Genomic DNA, 20,165 nt, shown 5'->3' with positions numbered 1-20,165 from the left:
GGCGACTAAAAATTGTTCATTGTCACTGTCTGAGCCTGAAATTGAAGGCAAACCTGGACAGTGTACTGACAGCTGCATTCTGGCTGTGGCAGGGAAAAAAAAGGACAAATGTTTATGTATATAAAATAGTATTAGGTAAAGAACGCACTTTATGTGAACTCTGGATGGTTTTCCAGTTTCATGACACTTCAGTATTTGCAACAGCATTCAGAAAACAAAGAATGAGATAGAAAACAGAAAACTTTTCAGCTACGCTGTTTTCAATGGCATTTTGGTCTTTTTCTACCTCTCTTAGACTGTATCCATTCACTTAGGGGTAAAGTTGGTTTGCCTAGGTTTTACACTAATTGCCCTTTTTCTGCTACACATTGACCCCACACTGGATCAGAAAAGGACAGGAAGACAGCTCTCTGCAGGTGGAGCTAGGTTGCTCACTGTTAGTTTCTTGCTGAAGGACAATCCCAAAGCTTGCTACCAACTGGCAGAAATCAGTTTTCTCTATATGCAAGTAGAAACGCACCAGGAAAAAGTGAAGCTTTAAGTATTTCTTCTATGGAGGATAAAATGAGGCTGCATATACTCTAGGCCAAAATACTTACAAACACAATTTATAACAAAAAAGATTATCATAAAGTACAAATGCAGGACAATCAGTTTAAATATTTCACCTTGTATCTTTTGATGGATGATATGCAGAGTTTACAAATAACTGAAAGAGGAAATAATGAACTAGCTCTATGGCCCACATGTAATAATACAGTTTCTCTGAAATTAAAGAATTTAATGTATTTTCTACTAGTTGAAATTTAAGCCTTGAGAATTTTGCAAAGAAAAGACAGCTACAGTGAGATGAGGAGAAAGCTACTTTGGCTACTGATCTGCAAATGAAGAATGTCTTATTGTTATTAGTAACAATCATGATTGTTACTCAGGTAACATTCACCTGACAGGCTGTGCAAACATGAGTTTTCTCTGAAGTTTTCCAGACTTTTGCCTGTCTTATGAAGCATTCTTGCTTTCTGAAGTATCAAAAGTAAATTTTACAATATTCTTTTTATCAATTAAAGATTTTGCCAATGTCACAAGATAAAATAAGCAGAGTCAACTCAGAAAATAGCCATTGACATCTGGTGTCAAATCCGTCATCCAGGTATTGTAAACAAATTGGACCTCAGTCTATTTGCAGCACAGAAGCAAACAGTGTTAATAAGGGGAAAAAAACAAATACAGCCTGCTGTATGCATTCACCAACATTTAGCCATTAGCCTGTGTACAACATTTGTCTAAGAGATTCTATCAGTGCTAATGCTTTTTTTCAAACAGAGACAAAGAACAGTGCTTTCAAGAGCTAAGGAGCTTCTTTTGTTTTGTTTTTTTCCTATTTGGTCACAGAGAAGATATATTGACCCAGTGTCCTTCTGACCATCTTAACTGTAGCTCTAAATAAAATTTATTACACTATTCATGAAAATCCAGCTGCTAGCAAATGGCTGTGAAGTTTCCAGTGATTGAATGATCTGAAGTAGACATGCGTTCTAATTTATGAGTGCATCTGATTCAATAAATTTCTGCGTGAGGTGATGAGGTTTCAGAGTCTCCATAAATTACATAGCAAGTTCCACAATTAGTTCCAACTCACCAAATGACAAAAATAAAACCTTGGAATACAATTACTTCAGAGCCATTTGGGAACTTGTTTCGTAGGCAACTGCACATATTTGAAATGATACTGCCTGAGGAGTTTAAGTAACTTCAGTAGAAAACAATATCCTCACTCTGGAATTTTGATGGACACTATTATGTATATGGTTTTAGAGAGCCAGCATCACCACCAACTTGATACCATCTTCATAATGCTAGATACTTCACCTCTCATTAAAGTAAGACTTATATACCACCTTTAAAGAGTGGGAAATCCCCTCCTTATTCTTATCATGATATAGTACAATATCTTAGGGGAAAAAAAAAACTACAGAAATTTACAAAAGCACTTTGTGTCTAGATGCTGATCCCACATATTTTGATGAGAACAACTCTGCTTCTTCACATAAAAATACTGAGACCGAGCTGGAGATTGAGTCATTGTTTCAGTCCTAGGTGTAAGTCTTCTGTAATGTTATGCCTTGACATATAGCAACGTTAGTACTGCCTTCACTCTCAATCCACAAATACTTTCATAATAAAATTAACAGAATATCTGAAAGCAGACAATAGCATTTTAAATTGAAACCTTCCTCTCCTAAAAACTTTTAATAGAGTTCAGTGTATGGTTTGATTACACATCCAAAAGACAAGATTGCTTGGGTGAAGTTTGAACCCCTGTTATCTGTACAGAACTTCATTTCTTGGCTGTGGTTGAATTGGTCTGGGAAGCTCAGAAAACTGGGCCTCTTCAGAAGATTGCCTGTGTTTCCCAACTGCTTTTCTTTGTATTTTCTCTCTCTTTATTTCATGTGCCAAGGTGAACTGAGGTTATGAAAGATACGATCAAGTGAGCTCAGAGATAACTGGTCAGCATCACAAATAGTACTTCTGAACTATTCCTGCAGTGAATTACCCATACAGCAGCTTCAGCTTTACACTGAGGAGGTAGTACAAGAAATTCTTACTTCTTACAAAACAAAGGAGACAGAGGTTGTCTCGTCCCTCACACATAAAGAGATTCCAGATGGATCTCAGGCAGACTGCACTCAGAGAGGACCTGGGAATGAGATTGTCACTGCTCAGTAATCTGAGCGTAACAAACTCTGCAATGGAGTATGAAGTGTTGCCTGCTGCTGTACCAGGCAGTGGGACAGAGCAAGAATCACAAAGAGATCACCGCTGTACCTTCACCTAATTGAGCTTTTGAGGTTAAAATGAACCCCCTTTTCCTGCAAAACAGATGAAAGATGTGTAGGCAACAGGACAGAGCTAATGGCACAGTGGAAATGATGCTAGAGAAGCAATCAGCAGATTCCCACAGCCAATTTCCTTCTTTAAACGTTCAATAGTATTTTACATATATGAGCAGTAAGGAACTACACATTAGTATGTAAAACAGAACCCAGAATAGCATTCTGGCTTCTTACCCTCTCTTGTCCTTTTTGGCAGATGACTTTTGATCCTTCTATCTTCTTCAGTATTTTGCTGCCACCTATTATATTTCATGCTGGATATAGTTTAAAGAAGGTAAGTGCCTCTGTCTTAAACTATGGAAGTGGCTTAGTGTGAATGTTACCTTTTAGACCCATCAGACCAATAACAGAGAAAAAAAGTCAGTTAACAATTATATTACATGGTAAGAACTTGACAGGAATGGTTAAAAAATACAGCCTGCTCCCTGTCATTGTGCAAAGATTTGATTGTGCAGTTTGTAACTCGCAGATGTTGCTAGATTCAGAAGAGGCCACTTTGAATCCAGTAACACTACAAATAGCACTACAGGTAGGCAGCAGCCTATCTATTTTTCATACATGGAGTGATCAAAACTTTGTTTACTCAAGGAATAAGGTCATGATACAGTTTATATCAGACACTTTTACTGTGAACCTGAAGCATTTGGCCAGGCACATAAAAGAGAGGATTGCAAAGGCACTCCAAGAGACAAAAAAAAAAAAATTAAAAAAATCAAATCATCTATAGCCCATACTATTTCATTTTATATCTATGGTCTGTAGCAAGAAAAATAGGAATAGCACTTCTAGATGCAACTCGGTTTTAATGTTCTTTTGCTGACTGTATTTCTTCTGTTTGTTTTTTTCCCCCCAAACTTTCCTCCCCAGAGACATTTCTTTCGTAACTTAGGATCAATTTTAACGTATGCATTTTTGGGAACTGCCATCTCCTGCATTGTCATAGGGTAAGTGAGTGCCTCCTACTATATTGCTGAAGTCATAATTAGTGATCTGATTTTATTTTTTAATAAAAAACTAAATTGTAAAGATAACTGCTCACACTGATCAATAGAAGTCATAATGTGTGTAATAGATAAAGTGATTATATGTCAGAGAATGCAGAGGAGACAAGACTGCTGGATAGCAAGAACTGTCTGAGGCACTTGGGTAGTTATGTCCTGAACTTCTAATCTATGATTGATAGAAGCACGGCCTGCTTTCTACAACCTTGTAACCTTAACCACCTCTCCTGAGAAAAGGAACCATTCTCTCATTTGAAATGGCATGCTTCTAACCAGAATTCATTCCATAGGAGAACAAGGCTCTAATAGAAAATGAAGGACTTCAAAGCTCAAAAGGGGATGGACAGAAACATAGCATATAATGTAAAATTACTGGAGTCACCTCTAAGGCTAAGTGAAGCCTTTTAAATGAAGGGCATGCTAAAAGTCTTATTATCACATCACATGTGAATTGGATATGACTAAATAGTTTCTGCAGAAAAGAGGGAAGATAGAAGAACAGAGGGGCAAAAAAATCCTCTTTCATTTCCATACTTAAGTAAAATGTTTCTAATATTGTTGCAAAATTTGCTTGATTTACTAGTCACTATGGAGAGATATTTAATGCTAAAATACTTGGCCAGTTTTTATAGTTCACATTTTTTCTTTCCTCCTTTATATCTTTCAGTTCTTTCTTTTAAATGCTGAGTCTTAAATGATTTTGAAAAATCAAACCCACACTCACAGTTATATACAAACATATGAGAGGGATGGAAGGAGATACCAGGAGTTAACAAATACCACTCCAAATATGTTTGAGGACAAAAAAAACCACATGAGATTGGCTTTTCCACTGCAGCTTTGTGAAGTGGACACTTCTTACAACTTCTTTCTCAACAATAAGTAGCTTCCTCTGGCTTCATAACGTTATAAGACAGAACTGTAGATATTGATATATTGATACACTGACATATTCTCAGTACACACAGGTTCATTTCTCATTATGTGTACGGCAACACACAGCTGAGGTGTTCAGCATGTTTCCTGTGCACTGCATGAGTGGGGATTTGACTTCTTTTTGTGCTTACAGTTTCCAGAGATATCTGGGTAGTTTGACAAACATACAGACATTTAATTGGGTTACAGGCATGTTCTGTATTGCTTTCTGACTGAAGCTTTCTGGAATATACTAATGGAGTCGGCTGATGTGAAACAGTATTGAGCTTAAAAATCTGATTATTCTTTCTCATCTGGGGGCTGTGGAAAGACTTTGCAGCTTGGAAACCATTCTGTGCTTCAGCAGAGCAAAACCAAAGAACCACACAGTACTGAACAGTAGGCTAAAGCCAAAAAATGTTTGGCTCATATCTACTGTACTGTGAGATTCTTCTGGATTTTAGAAACTGTTTCTGCAAGGAAAAATGGGGCCCCATTAAGGGCAGCAGAAAATATCTCTCTGTTACAGAGCAACCCATAAACCAAGCAAATACCTTTACAAAGATTATCTGCAGTTACACCACCTAAGCTGTCACCTTCCCAGTGGATCATTTCTGTATTAGTTCAGAATTATTTCATGTACAAGTAGTATTTTTTCCCTAATTTAAAAATTGTTTTCTACCACACACTCCTACCAAATAATACAGGTGTGATTTTCCTTCATGCACCACCTGTAAATATCAAATGCTTAGGCTCCTCACAGGCAAGAATAAAAGCTCTATTTGAGGTGCAAACAGAGGTGAGAGCAATTTGCCCCCTCCAGTGATAAAACATTTTGAAAATATTTCAGATGTCTGTCTTTAATAATTCCCATTAATATTTTGAAGCCTATGGCTGGAAATAATGAAAAATCTAATAACCAGACATTAATTTCATTTTAGTGATGTATATATATTTTGTGTATGTGTGTGAAAATATACTGCTTGTGGTGGTAATGCTTTTCCTTTTTCCTTTTTTTTTTTTCCCTCTCTTTTTTTTTTTTTTTTTTAAATGTGTGGTTTTTTTTTTTCTTTTTGGCTACTTTCATGTCCCATTTGGAGTTGATGCAGGTATTTTCTTTCAGTCACGAGGCAGTACAATACCATTTTTCAATGACATGAGTAAATTCAATAGGCATTTAGACTAGAAATCATACTGTGCCTCTCCAGATCTCTCCAGAGAAGGCAAAGTAACACTTAGGCCCAGCAGAAAAATATCTGTTGTGCTTACTTGTGAGCTCATCACTCTTTAAACAAAATGTTAAACAAATCCCAAACAGGTTGGTAAAGTATCGGTTTAGAGTAGTTTGAAAGTATACACTCACTAGGATGGCTTGAGTGATGAAATTCTGCAAAGGAAATGAAAAATGGAAGAGACTTACTTTTAGATGTAACTCTGAGTTCTAGCATTTCTAAAGCTATAATGTAATTAAAAACTATTTTGATTCAAATGACTTGTCAACTTGTGGACAACAAGCTGAGTTAAGCCAAGATACTGATCTAAGATAGCGCTTCTCGGGTCACTAACATCCACTCAGAAATGAATGCTTCCAAGAGTACTCTAAAACATTCAAGGAAGCATTGCTGTGAGTTCAGTCTTAGTATTCCTAGCCATTCTATGATAAGCATCTGATGTTGTTTACTGAAGCAGAGTTGATCACGCAGAAAACAAAGTTCTTCTCATAAACAGATGTGGTGAACAGCAGGGTGCAATTATTTTTGTCTTTCAGAAGAACCATTTAGCATACTAAAGATATTAAAAAACTCGCTTTAAAGGGAAATGTATGTGGCTGAGGAAGCCAAAAAGAAAAACGTAAGCCATACACTCTTTTGGAAAAAGAGTAAATGGCATTTGTTGCCAAATAGGAAAAAGACCTGAGTCTAGATTTTTCCTCAAAAGAAACCTCTGTCTAAGGGCAAGAACTTATTTTTCTTGGCTTCTATTGCTGTTGTTTTATAAAGTTCCTTCTCAGTTGTACTGGAATTTTTTTACTGAAGAAATTAATACTTTTGCATAGATCTTCTTGTGTCTTCTTCCCTGATCTTCACAGATCATTAAAGAACTAACACCCAGTGTTGTCTCTAAATACCACCATTCCCCATTTCTCTAGCTGTAGACCACCCATACACCTCTTCAACCCAGCTTATTGGCTCCAACAGCATTTGGAATAGGAGATGGTTCAGAAACAGATTTCTAATTCAGCCTACATTATGCATTGCTGCAGGACACACAAAACTCCATAGCTTTACTGAATTGTAGGACATGGCTTACAGCAACTACACCGCTTTCTTCTGATCCAACACAAGCAATGACATGACCTCTGCTATATACATGTTCTGTCTCTAGCCTACCTCAGTCAGCCATTTTGTACTTTGATCTTCTCTGTCTTGTTTTCCTCTACATTCAGTTGTCTTACCCCCCCTCTTCCCATATCCAACAACTAGCTTCCCAGACAGCATTTCTTTCTTCTCTTTTTCTTTAGAAATACAAATACTACAATAACAAAATTACATTGTATGACAAAAGAAGGCAATGACAGCAACTTCTAACATGATGCAGGCACTATAGAAAAATATCAGGTAACAAAGAAAGAAAAGTAACTCACCCCTTTCCAGAGCCAGCTCAAGAGAAATTCAATCTCTATCCAGAGGAACGTTGCTCTCTTAGCTGCCAACCCTTAAATGAGGGTGAGGAGGGGTTCCACCTTTCCAGTCATTCAGGTGCATTTGCCTGCACCTGAGCTCCCTGGGTTAACCACATCTTCTCACCTGCTGCTTAACCATTGGTTCAGGCTGTGACCTGGCAATTCCTGGCAATCCCTCTGCAATTGTTGAAGAGAAATGGTTAGAATTATTGTACTTCCTGCTGCAGCAAGGACTTTGTGCATGCAGGTGGCTCTTGAAATGCTAATTAGTTTCTGCTCATAGGCAGCTCCATACCCTATGCAGAAAAATCATTCACTTCTTAAATACCCTGACTTGGCCCCTGCTTGCTCTTTGCACCACCACCTCTTCCAACCTAACAAGCCCTTTTGTGAAGATTAGCAGGAGCCAAAACAGATGTGTCACAACACCACAATCCCTGCTCTGTTTTGGCCTCCCCCTTACTGGGAGGATGAGTATCAATATCTGTTCTGTGGTATTTATGTGCATACCACATATTGCAAATTTAGAGCAGAATGACAGCACTAGTAAAAATAGTAAACAAACAAAAACAAAACAAAAAAACCCAAGCAATTAACATCTCATTATCTGTATGAAGACAGTGACTAATAGTGAAACTCTGCAATAAGGATGTTCAGTCCTCTTGTAAACCATATTATCTTGCTTATGCAGTTGACCTCCATTGATCATCAGGAAGTGGGTACAGCTGACTGCAGTTTCTCTCCCTTCAAACAACATTGTGAGTGAAGCTGTTCCTCACCACTCTTTTATCACAGAATCTCAGAATAATTTAGGGTGGAACTGACCTCTGCACATCTCTGATCCAACCCGACCCCTCATGGGGAAACCTAAAGAAAAAGGGAAACCTGAAGGTTAGAAAAAGATACTCTGAGCCTCCTCCGATCACATTTTAAATACCTCTCAGTATCCACCTGTGAGGAATGCCATTAGTAACCCAGTTCCAAGCCAGCATTCGTTACTTTGTGAGCCCAGCAGATGAGTGGGTTTTCCACCCACCATGCCCTTCCATGACAAGTGACTTGATTCAACTAGCTTTCAGTAATCTTATTAATGCTATTTTATCTGGTACATGCAGAAGCCCACAGTTAGCCCTGTACCTTACTTATTATGTAGAATCCAGAAAGCATAACATTATTACTCATTACCACAGTACTATGTAGCCTCTCCCACTGGAATATTGTAAAATACCTTTCAAGAACAGACTGATTTCCATGAAGCAGGATACTTTATGCTCCTTAGATGTGGAAAGCACCTATTGGTTAAGGGATGGGACTGAGTGGCAGAGAAGCCACATAACTCTGAAGGGCAATGCCCTGCTCCAGCCAGTGGCAGCCATGTGACTGATGCACAGCTGTGGGTATCTGGAATGCCCTTCTCTGCCATCACCACACAGGTGACTCAGATCAACATGTGTAGTGGAAGAGAGAACAGCTGCAGTGAGGCCAGCATCAAAGTGCACTGCGACAGCCAGAGGGCTTACAAATGTAGCTGGGTTACTATAGAACCTAATTTCCTGTCCAAATCCTAATCCCATTTTGGCACTTTTCCCAAACAACCCTCCAGTATAGCCAGAATGCATTTGTTTGATCCTGAGTCAGCCATTCGGTGCAAGAGCCTTACTCATGGTTTTCATAATGCCCTGACTGATCCCAGCTTGCTGCTGAATTTGGTCACATGCGTGACAGACAGCACGTTCAGCTGAACCTTCTGCACTCTTTTCCCTACTAAAGGTCAACAGCACTTACTTCCAAATGGCATCAAAGAGAAGGGAAAATAAAAAACAAATACACACACACAACTACCGTCAAAATTATAGTGAGAGAAAACAAAGAGAAACAGCAGATGGAGTATTTCCCGTTAGCATTCAGCTCTGCAGCGAGAACAATGTCACACAAGGCCAGCTTTCTCGTACCGTAATGCTGCAGCCTGGGCAGCAGGGGGCGGCCGCGCTCCGCCTGAGCCCCCGGCCGGCCCGAAAGCCGACCTCAAAACGCCGCTCCCCCGCAGCCCGTTTTAACGCGAGCACTGGGGGCAGCTGTGCACGCTGTGGGTCTGATGTGCTGGATCCACACTCAGGAAGAGCCAGTAGCAGCTCGTGGTGGGACAGGTCAGCTCCCTCAGCCTGCATGGGCTGGGCCACTCACTGCTCTTCTCTCCAGCTTGGAGTGCTGCTTGTAAGGGAAGGCTAAGAATCATCAAACACGTGTCAGCCTTTATGTGGTGCTTTAAACACTGATCCAAGGACTCCAAATAATACCGTAAATTAAACAATTCTGATGAACAGTTTTTAGTAAACTTTCTCAGCTAAAATGATTGGCTGTGACAGCTAATGTCAGAATGCTCGCAATCCGCCCGCTCTTCAGATTACTTTGCTTAGTTTTCAAAGTACTTCAAAGTAGAGACAAGGATTATGAAACAACAATCTGAGCACGTCACCAACAAAATTACATTAGTTACAGTAACACTTGCAAGCTTGGAAGTGACTCAGAAGCCTGAACTAGTTGTCCCGTTGCACTTCTAGTAACAGGAATAGACTGCAAAACCTGATACAGTTCCAACCTTTCACTGGTAAATTGCAGCTTCATTAGTACTCTTGGCGAGGTGCAGGGGATTTTACATTACTGATCCTCTTGTTCGCCCCTCAAGTGTGTGACTGAAGCACTCTTTCGGGAGCAGTTTGTGGAAGTGAATGTTGTAAATATATTTCCTTTATATGCAAACAGATGCTCCCTGTCTTTGGGGCTGTCAAACTGGCACACTCACAAATGAACAACTCAAAGATAAATGGGAAGAGAAGGTAGTGCTTAACCCTGCCAAATATTATCTAATTATAATTGTAAGCATGTGCATTTTGGCATTGTTTTCTCAGTGCATCGAGACATAGGAAGTTACTTCTGCCTGCCCCCTGTGAACTTTATCAACTTGAATTTTCAGTAATGTGGATGGGGATTCTTATATAATATTTATATACGACATACAACAAGGATGCTGTAAATATTTTTTGTTTTAATGAAAGAATAATCTATTAATGACATCCTAAGCTGATATGTAATCCATAATCATAAATACATAAAACGGTGCTTACCCGAGACTTTGTTCCTTCAAAGTATTCACCCTTGTTCCCTTGTGAAGGACAAACATTCCCACCAGCCTTCTCAAGTAATGTCACCCCTGGTTAAATAGCTTTAGTGAGAGCTTCTCTGCTGAGTAGAAAAATATGCACACCATGAGGTTAGCTTGGCATGGCTGATAAACAAGGAGCTTCTAACTGTACTGTTCAAAACCTTTTCTGCTCTGTGTTCTTCGTCTCATTATTCGGCCCTGGCCATGGGTGGCTTCAGCTTTAGAAGAACTAATTATTCAAACTCTGCCTATATGTCTCTGTTCAACAGCTGCTTCTAGATACTGACCCCATTGTGCTGCAAGGATGAAAAACAGCTGGGACAGAGGGCTGAAAGCAAAGTTAGACTTTTCAGAGTTGTGCCACACCTTGTGCTAACGAACCTGGTTTTACTGTCAAATCTCTTTATCTTGGAGCTACACTATGGGATATTTTTATTATTCAGAAACCTCAGATTCTATTCATTTGGTGATGCCTCATTGTGAAGAGCTGGAAGATGTGATCCAAATGTAAACTAAAAGCTGCACAATCCAAAGAAAACAAACTATGTTGTTTAATGAAGATCTTGTTTGAGGACTTATTTTTTTATCTTTTGCTGCTTTTTTTATTAACATGGAAACACTGCCATGTTATTCAGCCAACATCCCTGCAGGATGTCTTATTCTTTTTTTTTCTGTAGCAGTACTATATAAGCCCATGTCTTGAGGGAAGTTTTAACAGTGTGGTGCCAAGATGCCATGCAGATATATTTGTGCCTTCATACCTCCTTTTCTGCAGGGGTTTCTGCCTTTAAAGTGTGTCAGAGTTACTTTCCCCTCTTTCTCTTCCTTCTTTGATCATTTTGATCGTTGTATGTTTATGACAATTTTAATTTTCTCTTGACAGACGATATAAAAAGCCTCCTGTATGATTTTCAGTCGATAAAATTGCCTTTAGGATGCCTTTCTCTTTTTTTAGCCTTGGTCGTTGTCACTCAAACAAATGCTGGGCAGGCCGATGATTTTTCAAGTGTAGCGAGAAAGACTATAAGGAGGGTGCCTGGAGGCAGATTTTACCACTTAGAAGCATGTAGTCACACACCATGGTGTTAGCTTGCTTCGGGTAGGGAGTGGAGTGAAAGCTGAACATCAAAGTGCAGAGGAAATGTAAAATCCTTAGTGCCGTGATTTCTCCTTTCATCTGTGCTTTTCCTTCTGGTAAGGTGGTGCAGACAACTCGGCTTTCTATGCCACCAAATAGATTCAAGCTTCAGTGAATATAAATGAAGCTTCTGGGTATGTTTGGGTTGTTTTTCCCCCTTTCTTTTTTTTATCCTTTGGAAGTTCTAACTCACTAAAATTACTTTGAGTTTGAAAATATTGTCAGTCAGCAGAAGCGGGTACAAATTCTAGCAAAACAAGGCTATTCTTTAGGCTGGAGCTGCAAGAAGTTGAGGGAGAGCAGGAAAAGCTGGGAAAAAATCCATCTGTAGGGACTACTTAGGCTGAATCAAAGCCACGTGCTGTATGACAGCAACAGTGTGGCTTGTGGGCCAGAGGCTTCCATGCAGAACCCTGCCCATCCTTTTGAGTCTGCAGTCATCCCAAATGCAGTCAGCTGAAAAGTTTCCAAAGAAGTGGCAATCGAAATGTACTGAAGTTACACTTACAGCTCTCTATGGATTTGAACTGGGAGCTGGGAACATCCCAGAGCCAAGCTCATGTTTTCTGAACCAAAAGGGCACTGCAAGACAAGTATGCCCACTGCTTTAGTTTCAAGCCCAGAAAATATTGTTTGCTTTGAGCAAGGTTTTGACTGGACAAAATGCTTGGATAGGATTTGTACAGCAGGGGGTGGCAAAGTGCAGTTCATACACAGACTCTGGAAAGTGGTCGGAGCTGCTGATCCCACCCTGGATGCGGCCTCATGCGGCTTCATGAGACTGGGTGGGTATTTAACATTCATTTCTAGTCTTCAGGCATCTTCATCTATCAGACAGGATCAAGATTTATTCTCCGATCTCTTATCATTAGTGCTTAACTGCAGACAGCTCTGCTGCACTCTTCTGTCTTTTTTTTTATATTCGACTCAGTTTTTATTGTACATTCATTTAATGGAAAAAAAAACCCCATTATCATCATTATTTCCATGTGCAACACAAACTTCTGTTAACTTCAGTAGGTGTCTGACAAGTGCAAGTAGTTCTGTAAAGTCTCTAACCCTTTCAGTGTTCCAAAACATGGACCAGTGGTTTTACTGCAGGAGAAATCATCATGAAAAAGAAGAACGAGGGCATTGTGCCTGTGCAGAAAACACTGAAGTGTAATTAAAAATAAAAATAATTGAAACAACAACAACAAAACCAATATTTAAGTTAGCATAAAAAGGATTCCAGGCTGAAGGAGGTAGAGATCTTAAGGGCACCTTATAAAGTTTTGTCTATAAATTCTAAAATTACTTGTTAACTTAATTACGTGGCACTATGCCAACAGGCAACCTAGAACAGCTCATTTCTTTATTTCTGAAGTGCTTCTCACTTCTGTGAATAGTTTCAAAAGACCTGAGTGTCTGTAGAGGTCCTGCCTGCTTTAGGAAAGAGTTCTTTAATGTGATACGAGCAGTATTTTACACACTGCTGTTCAGCCTATGGTACACTCAGCTACTGGCAATGGTTCTGAGTAATCCATTGTCCATATGAGATTGACAAGACAAAAGAAAAAAAAAAAAAGATTTCTGCAACTCACAATTTACAATGAAGACTAATCAGATGTTCTGTAAAACGGTCCTAGTGCATAAAAAACGTTTGACTACAGCTGCTGTATAACAATATCAAGAACAAAAGTTACCATAGTTTTTAGTAGGCAGTGCTCAGTGATGTAATGTCAGTGTCCTCCCAAGAAGGGAATGTTCAGTCTGGCTCATTTAGGACTGTAATCATTTTCTCTCTGATCTCTAAAGTCATAAAATGAACATGGAGGCAGAGAAATTACAGCAAGAAAAGAGCTATTAGACCATATATTATAGCTCATTATTCCCTCCCTAAAAGGCTACACAGCCGTATATTCACGGGTGCTTTGTCCAGTACACATAAAAACCTGGGAGCATGGAAATAATGAAAGAACAATCCTAGTGTGCAGAAATGTCAGTTCTTTACTCTTCTCTTTGATCCATCTATAGGATGAAGCAAAGCTGTAATTGCTGCCATTATGGGGAACAAATCTATTTGCATTTCTACAGCTCTGCAGCTCCAGCTGTGAATGTCTAATCAATCCTATTGCTGGAAAAATATTTTCCAGCCTGTTGTCAAGACTGTGTCTGACTGTAGCACGTTACCACATGGATGCTTTACTCCACCCATGTCCTGGCCCATATCAGTGGCTGTGGCGTGAGTTTTTGGAGCCGATGCTGATGTGTGTGAAATAATGTATTTCATACAGCAGTGGTAGTGCTTCAGTAACTACTCCTTCTACCTTTAATAGAATACTGTGTAACATAGCCTTCAGGGCTATTTGTGCTTCTGAAAGAGCTGTAAAGCTGATCGATGTCCTGAATATGCGCGTATACAAATCTCTCATCACACTTTTGCAGGAATAGTGGCATTTGCCCCAGTGTCCTTATCAGCCTATGCCATAATAATTACATTGCATATTTCTCACCCAGCCTTCTCCTGCAGTTTCAATGGCAGGCTTTGTTTCTCATTCCCTGTTCTACACAGTACTATAGGAATGGTGAGCACTGTGCAACATCTGCTCCGTTCTGATGCAAATGCAGCAGCACAGTGTGAGTGACAAGCATTTATAAATCTAACCTGAATCTGACTAACTTGCACTTACTCTTCTCTTAGTTGGTAGCTTTCTGCTTTCTTCACAAACCTGGAAACTTAATGTCAGTTTAAGTTTAGCATACTGTCTTTGTGTCTGATATCCTTTTTCTTTTCATCCAGAACATAAGTGCTTTAACTTGGCTAAAGGTTAAAAGTAACTGTGGGAAAAGGGGGTGGCCAGAGCTGGACAGAACTGACACACTGTCAAACTGCTCATGTGAGCAATGGGAACTGTAGAGGTGAGGACAGATCATTCATTATACCTAAGTCACAGCTCTGCTTGCGCCTCCCTCAGTCCAACTGCAGGAGCCCTAATATACCAGGTGAAGGGAAAACATCATGCAGTCTGTCAGTTATAGACATAATGGGGAAAAAAATAATGTAATTTCCAGTGAAGTAAGCAGCTTGCACTGGCAGGGGGAGTAAAGTTCACTTTCCTCTGTTTCACTCTACATTAATTTATTTTTTGTAATTGCTGTGTCTTGTAAAGAATTGTATCACAGGGATTTGGTTTGCTGATATGCAAATGTTCATGATTCATCTGATGGAGCTGTTCTTACCTAGAAGAGAAAGTGAGACTCTCTGAGTTCTCTAATTACTCAAAGATCAGTAAAATATTTTAAAAATCATTGAGAGAGGTGTCTGGAGCATACAGTCATGCCTACTGAATAGCAGTATAGGTCCCCTGATATTCATTAAGTTACTCTGCATTTACACCCTATGGACAGGAATCGGGGAATTGGCTTCTAGTGACATTCAGTCTGAGCAAGTGAAAAGGGGATACACAGCCGATTTTTAGTGTTATTTTCAGTTAATCCCACATGCTTGCCATATTCATCTCACTAATCTCATTTAGCTTGATATTCCATGTGGGTTAGGCAAAAATTCTTTCTCTGCTGGTGTGATGTTTTACATACACAGTTAAGGTACTACTTCCAATGTGATCCATTGTGACTGTGTTAGAGCTGTCCCAAAGTTAAAATATTTTATGCAAATATCTCCAACGTTTCTCATCAGACCCATTTATTCTTCATATATTTACAAAGTACATTTTCTATGTGAAAGCAGCCAATACCTCACAACTGCATTTCCATTTAATCAATTTAATTATTATTCATTTGCCTCACCCAGGAAACATTTAAAGCAATTTTCTACTTAACTATTTCTACTAAAAGCTACAGGAGTTGCTTTAGATTTTAAAGACTGTTGTATCTTGTCCCATAGAATGGTGAATTTTATTTGTTAGTTAAACAAGATGCACAACCATTATGAAGACCCTACAGTGGAAGTAGTGCATCCCTCTTGGGACACATCCAGTCAGTTTGTCCTAAAGATGTTACTTCTACAAACTGCTCAGATATTCTGTTGGAAAACTCCTTTATATAGCTGACTGTTGTGCCTGTTTAAGTCTTCTTAATCAGATTTCAGTGCTAGTAAAATAAAGCACAATTATTTACAAGTTTATTCTGCCTTCAGGGGAAAGAAAATGAGAAACTGGAGAGGGAGTGAAGTAGATTTATTGTAAAGCCTCATTCATATATCCTACAGGATCTTATAGGTTTATATCCTACAAAACAAAATGAATAGGCAATAATTTCCACCCACTGACATTTACCAGCAATAACTAACCACATTTCCTGCCAATCTCTAAGCTGTGGCTGGACAAGTCCAGTGTCTGCAAAGCATTGAGTTTCACTAGAAATAATCAGCATCTACTTGTGAATGCACAAATGAGTTCTTCCATGGGAAGCTCAGTGTTGTGGTTTAACTGGGCAAGCAGATGAATGCCATATAGCCATTAGCTCATTCCTCCCCTCCCAGTAGCATAGGGACAGAACCAGAAAAAAAATAATAATAAAAATTAACTGGCATAAATTCACTCCCTGTGGCTACCTAAGGAATAGGAACTGGAATGGGCTGTGAACCTGGAAGAAGTCTTTATGGCTTTCTTGTTACTCAGTACTGACTCTTCCCTGTTTCTGTGCTCCTCAGATACAGTAGCTCACTGAGGCACAGATTCATAACTGCAGATTCAGACTCTTTATAGAAAACTGATACTGGTCAATTTTTTTTTTTTTACACTTCAAAAGCCTCAAACCTATTATGAGCTTTTTAAAAAATGCAGCATCACAACAGTAGGCATCTTTGGGACTCTGTGACTATGTTCTACTGCATCAAAACAGCATTTTTATCCAATGCACCAATTAAGAATAGCAGTGTAAGAAGGAGGGAACTTACTTGCAACAAGTTGCAGCATTCTGAAACTCACTGCCTGCTGACTCATTCTGAATTATTTCAGGACAAACATATTCGCCCTGAAAAGTTATTTACTAGCCTGTAAGTTTCCTATTCCTGAATATTTTTCACTCTGATTTCATGTCACACTAGACATATCTGTTGATCTATTGCTTACTTAAAGTCTTTTTCTTTGAATAAACACAGTTCGCACTTTGTAAGTGAACATCATTGCACATCATATCCCAGAGAATAGAACCTAGCCTGCACACAAGAAATCTTGACATTCTCTTCCTTCCTTGTCTACTATAGCAAGGATGCTGGCTTAGCCACCAGAGAAAATCTTTGGTCATAAACTTCTGTTAATTTCTAATTTCATCTGTATCTCATATTCCCTATTCCAGACAAAATGGGTTTGATTCACATGTGTAAAGCTGTAGATACAGACCCCACTGAGAGCATGAAATAGGCATAGGGAAGTCAGTGTAACACTAAGTACCAATTTAAAATGTCTTGGAGCAAAGGCGAATATAGCTTAAATGTAGTACAAACATGAGCATGCAGCTACTACCCAAACAAGGTCTTTTCTAGCCTCTCTACAGTTTCACTTTTTCATTCTGTTTTAAAAGTAAAACCAGTTGGGACTGATGGGTTTCTTTTTGTGTCTGCACACTTACAGAGTTTCTCTGATTTTAGATATCTAATGTTTGGGTTTCAGTTATTAAAGAGTAAATGAAATAACCCTAACTTGGAAACATGAAGTTCAAAGATGATACTCGTATGTATTCCTTTTTATATGAGACACTGAATGAAACACAGGTAGATAAATACCTGAAAACTCTCAAAATTAGCAAGGTTCATGTCTGTGCTAAAAGCATTCATTTGTTTTATCTTAAAAGTGTATTTTACATTTGAAAACTACACAGTTAATTATGTGTTCATCTACAATACCCAACAGTCTGCATGTAAGGTATGAGTTCTTTTTTTGTACTTCAGCACTTTTATTAGTGTTTGGCTGAGGTATTCCAATAAAAATGCTAAAATGATTTCAAACATATTTCTTTGTAGTTCATGTCCTGTTCTACAACAGGGTATTCTCTAATCTAATTTACATTATACAGAAATCACAATGTGATCATAATTATCTTTGATAGCAATGCAAGCTTATTTCATAAAGGGAATATGAGGTACCTACTGAAACTGGTCCTTGCAAACGTAAGATCATTCTATGTTGATGGGAAATATTAAATCAAAATATTTCCATGTTTTAAATGTAGCATTCTTCAAACGTGAGCCAAAAATATGGCTGTTTCAGAGTTTCTGTTGATTTTCAGTCTGAATTTTTAGGATAGCATCTAATTTACTCATGCATTAGTTCAGAGTGAATAGTAAACAGGAACATGTCTGTCTTCTATGCAGACTGATAACATTTTAATAGTGTTTCAGTACTTGGAAGAAAATACAAGGCACTGATTATCACCCTCTTGACTCAGCACTTTCCTCAGAATGTCTGTTGAATTGGGTTTTTTAATTCCTTTTAATCACAGAATCATTGAGGTCCATCGGTTTTGGAAACTTTCCCTCAACATGTCTTTCTACTAACATTCTTAGTTGTCTTGAAATGTATTTCTGAAAGTAGGATTTTGTTGTTACCTGGAGTTCTGAAGAAATCTCAATTAAAAGTTTCTTGACAGAGGGAACATTTTTGAGGTAAAAAAGAAAACGCAAAATGATCCTCATTTAATTCCTCTGTCAATATAATAATGATAGGACATTTGAAGCTGAACAAAGGTGCAGAAAATAGATACAAACTTCTGCTCTTAGTCCATAGCTAATCTGTGATACTTACTGCTATCAGACATTGCTAAAGCCATGGATTTAGCAGAGTCTTTAATAAAATCAGACATTTATATTGATAATGAGATGGGATTAGAGGTCTTCACATTTCAGAATATAAAGCACCCACTCATCTGTGGACCAGAAAGAAACTTCTTTTATAGAAAGGAGTTTCATGATTGTCCGTTAAGAGGTTTTCTTGAACTTAGGAAATCTCTTGAATGTTTCGACCAAGCTATATTCTTTAGCATATGAACATCTCCCGGTGTAGAGTGAAATGTTCATTCTTTGACTGTTATAATAATGATAATCATTGAAATTATTAACTGGTGAACTAAATCACTGCTGTCCAAATGAATTAGCCAATTCAGTAGTGAATCTCATTTACCTAACACTCCTACTGCTCGTTCAATATGTGTCAATAGTTCCACAGTCATCATTAAATCATGATGTTTTCAACTCCTATAGCTATCAATAATTTTTTATTATCTCTTCTGCAAACTAGGTATTGTCAGTCCTCTTCTCATATAGAGGTCTCTTAGTGCTGTTAATATTTTTCTCAAAATTTAATCAGGATTTATATAACAGCTATTTTTGGCTTTCTATAATCATTTTCCATTATGGTTTCTGGAAAATCTTACCTCTCATTTTCTACATTCATAATGATACCTGTCTCAAAATATGCATGTAATATTGTTCGTTACCCAGTATTTATTGTCAGGTTTCTTAATAAATAACAATGAGTTAAGTAAATTTTGATGTAATGTTTAAATCTTTGTAGTGCAATAAAATATTCAGTGGTAGTATATATTGGATGCAGTACAGCTGACAGTGTTTCATGGCTCATTTACCCGAGTAATTATGAGATTGTAGTCATCACTCAAAGACCAAGTGCAGCTTTTTCATTGCAAAGACATTCAGGTTTAATGGCTCTGATCTAAATGGAACTCAGGAACAGAGGGATCTTGGAGTTGTGCTATACTCATTAAAAGAATATTTAAAAAGCATTAAATAATATTGTGCAGTTGTAAACTCTGTTGGATTGGTGGGTATGATTTTAATGCAAAATACTGTGTAACTAAAGGACTGCTTGAAATCCTGTATGAAAAAGAGTGAACATTGTGGGGAGCTTTTAAACAAACAAACAAGCAAATTGGAATCCTGTTTATAAAGTTTCCAGCTATGTTCAGTGACAACTGACTTTTCAGCTCACATAGGCACACATCCCACCTGGAAACCACTGCAAAGGGGGTATAAAACTTGAAGTAAATATTACTGCAGTGCAACCCTTCTTACTCCCATCCACCTAAGTCCTACCTCTGAGGCACATTTCTCTCCACTAGGCCTCCCTAACAAAACTCTGATTTAAGAAGGAAATAAGGGATTATATGATTACTTGCACGTTAGTCTTACATGTTATCATATAAGATATCATATACAGATATCACTAAGCAAAAGCTCTTCTGACACCATCTAATGCCTGGTTAGGAGCACAGCTGTGCTCATTTGAACAGTTTCTCTCAGGTCTATAGATACTAAATAGTAATGATACTCATCAGCTGAGCTGTCATTGTGCCTCAGGTAACTAGGTCTGCAGAGGATTAGTAAAGCCCATTTCTCTTCTGTTTTTCCAAT

At 38.4% G+C, this 20,165-nt stretch overlaps 1 protein-coding gene across 2 annotated transcripts in view; it reads left to right on the top strand.

Moving 5' to 3' along the window:
• Positions 1–20,165, top strand: part of SLC9A9 (solute carrier family 9 member A9) — a 147,339-nt gene that overhangs the window by 6,004 nt on the left and 121,170 nt on the right. For both annotated transcript variants that reach the window (XM_015871486.2, XM_015871485.2), the window contains exons 3-4: positions 3,094–3,171; positions 3,765–3,841. In XM_015871486.2, the coding sequence (XP_015726972.1) occupies positions 3,094–3,171; positions 3,765–3,841 (155 nt within the window). The remainder of the gene's footprint in view (positions 1–3,093; positions 3,172–3,764; positions 3,842–20,165) is intronic.

The sequence above is a fragment of the Coturnix japonica genome, chromosome 9 (genome assembly GCF_001577835.2).
Source record: "Coturnix japonica isolate 7356 chromosome 9, Coturnix japonica 2.1, whole genome shotgun sequence".
NCBI classification, from domain to species: Eukaryota; Metazoa; Chordata; class Aves; order Galliformes; family Phasianidae; genus Coturnix; species Coturnix japonica.
Note: the sequence above shows the minus strand (reverse complement) of the source record. Positions and strands in the feature narration are given on the sequence as shown.